The 1,997-nt window shown below is 49.7% G+C and overlaps 1 protein-coding gene across 1 annotated transcript in view; it reads left to right on the forward strand.

Annotated features, from left to right (window-relative positions):
• Positions 1 to 1,997, forward strand: part of Kifc1 (kinesin family member C1) — a 15,749-nt gene that overhangs the window by 2,901 nt on the left and 10,851 nt on the right. The window contains exons 2-5 of the mRNA XM_029471407.1: positions 586 to 714; positions 797 to 896; positions 1,584 to 1,637; positions 1,774 to 1,789. Coding sequence (XP_029327267.1) covers positions 586 to 714; positions 797 to 896; positions 1,584 to 1,637; positions 1,774 to 1,789 — 299 coding nt within the window. The remainder of the gene's footprint in view (positions 1 to 585; positions 715 to 796; positions 897 to 1,583; positions 1,638 to 1,773; positions 1,790 to 1,997) is intronic.

The following is a 1,997-nucleotide window of genomic DNA, read 5'->3' on the forward strand; positions in this document are numbered from 1 at the left end:
TGTAGTCCCAGCACTAGGGAGGCAGAGGCAGGTGGATCTCCATGAGTTGGAGGCCTGGATAGTCTGTCTACACTGTGAGTTCCAGGACAGCCAGGGCACAGAGAAACCTTGTCTCAATGCCCCTCCTCCAATAATATGTGCAGGGGTACATGAATGCTAAGGCAGTTCAAAACTTGGTCTTATCAAAATGCATTATTGCAGGACTCCCATCTTAATGACCTGTGTCTTTTTTTTTCTTCTTCTCTGAGACAGGGTTTCTCTGTGTAGCCCTGGCTGTTCTAGAACTCACTCTGTAGACCAGGCTGGCCTCGAACTCAGAAATCCACCTGCCTTTGCCTCCCAAGTGCTGGGATTAAAGGTGTGTGCCACCATGCCCGGCCTGTCTTGTTCTTAAGAGTCTCTTTGCCAGCAGGATGTGGTGGTGCACACCTTTAATCCAGGGGCTTGGGAGGCAGAGGCAGATGGATCTATGTGAAATTGAGGCCAGCCTGGGCTGCAGAGCAAGTTCCAGGACAGCCAGGGCTTCACAGTGAAACCCTGTCTCAAAAAAGAAAAAAAGACTTTGTCTTTTTTTTCTCAACAAAGGGAAGGGAAGTGAAGAGGAACGTAGAACTGAAGGCCACCCTGGTCAAGTCCTCCTCCCGACTGCCCCTGTCAGCGAGCAGCCTCAAGAGGGGTCCTGACCAGATGGAGGATGCCTTGGAGCCTGCAAAGGTGAGATATATTTTGAATGCAGAGAGTAAGAAAGGCGGGGAGAGATAAAGACTCATGGAAACTCATCTTTATCTCTCATCAGAAACGGACACGAGTCATGGGTGCAGTGACCAAAGTTGACACATCCCGTCCCAGAGGACCCCGCCTCAGCACAGTGTCACAGACGCAGGGCCACACTGCAGGTGGGCTGTGGGGGTGGGGTGGGACCGAGTGTGAAGTGTCCTGCTGTCTCCCTCTTTTTTCTTTCCGTTTGTATCGTTTCTGAGTGGAAAATCCCCTTTCACTTAGTTCAGAGCTCCAAAGGCACAAAGGTCGTTCGGTGGAGTTTGTCCTTCCCAGCTCTTGTCCTGGACGCCTGCTTCTTCCAGGCTGCTGTGCACGCTAGGGAAGAGGCTGAGTAGACGAGGGTGAGGGAGCAAGTGTGAACTGCTAACAGCACGCTGCAGGCACTGCACGGCCGGCTTAGGCTTCTCACTCATTCGGTTTGGGCATAGTGAGTCGTTACTGGTCCTAGATGGGCATCAGGAGCTGGACAGACACTGTAAGGACAAGGACAGGAGAGTCCTTTTTTTTAAAAAAAAAAAATAGGAATCACTTATTTCTTTTATGTATGTGAGTACACTGCTGCTCTCTTCAGACTCAACAGGAGAGGGCATCAGATCCCATTACACATGGTTGTGAGCCACCAAATGCTTGCTGGGAATTGAACTCAGGACGTCTGGAAGAGCAGTCAGTGCTTTAAACCTCCAAGCCAGCTCTCCAGCCCCCAAGGAGAGTCATCCTGTTTCCAACCCTTTAACGTACATACATACCAGTGCATGCCACCTAAATAAGTGTTGTACCATCTCGTTTTTCCCATCCTCGGACAGCTCAGAAAGGCCCTAAGAAGACAGGACCTCGTGGGTGCTCTACTGTTGGTGCAGGTAATAGTGCTTAAGCTGGGCTGACCAGGGAGGGCTCTGGTCCATGTAACGGCAATAGTGATGGAGGGGCTCTGGTCCTACAAGTCTTTTAGGGGAGGACTCGTGTTGGGATCACATTCGGGGACTTGTACATTAGGAAACACAGCCCTTGAGTCTGTTTATTTAATTTAATTTTTTTGTTTTTTTGTTTTTTGAGACAGGGTTTCTCTGTATAGTCCTGGCTGTCCTGGAACTCATTTTGTAGACCAGGCTGGCCTCGAACTCAGAAATCTACCTGCCTCTGCCTCCCAAGTGCTGGGATTAAAGGCGTGCACCACCACTGCCCGGCTTGTTTTAAACTTTATTTTTTTAATTTTTTTT

Source organism: Mus caroli, chromosome 17, assembly GCF_900094665.2.
Source record: "Mus caroli chromosome 17, CAROLI_EIJ_v1.1, whole genome shotgun sequence".
Taxonomy (NCBI): domain Eukaryota; kingdom Metazoa; phylum Chordata; class Mammalia; order Rodentia; family Muridae; genus Mus; species Mus caroli.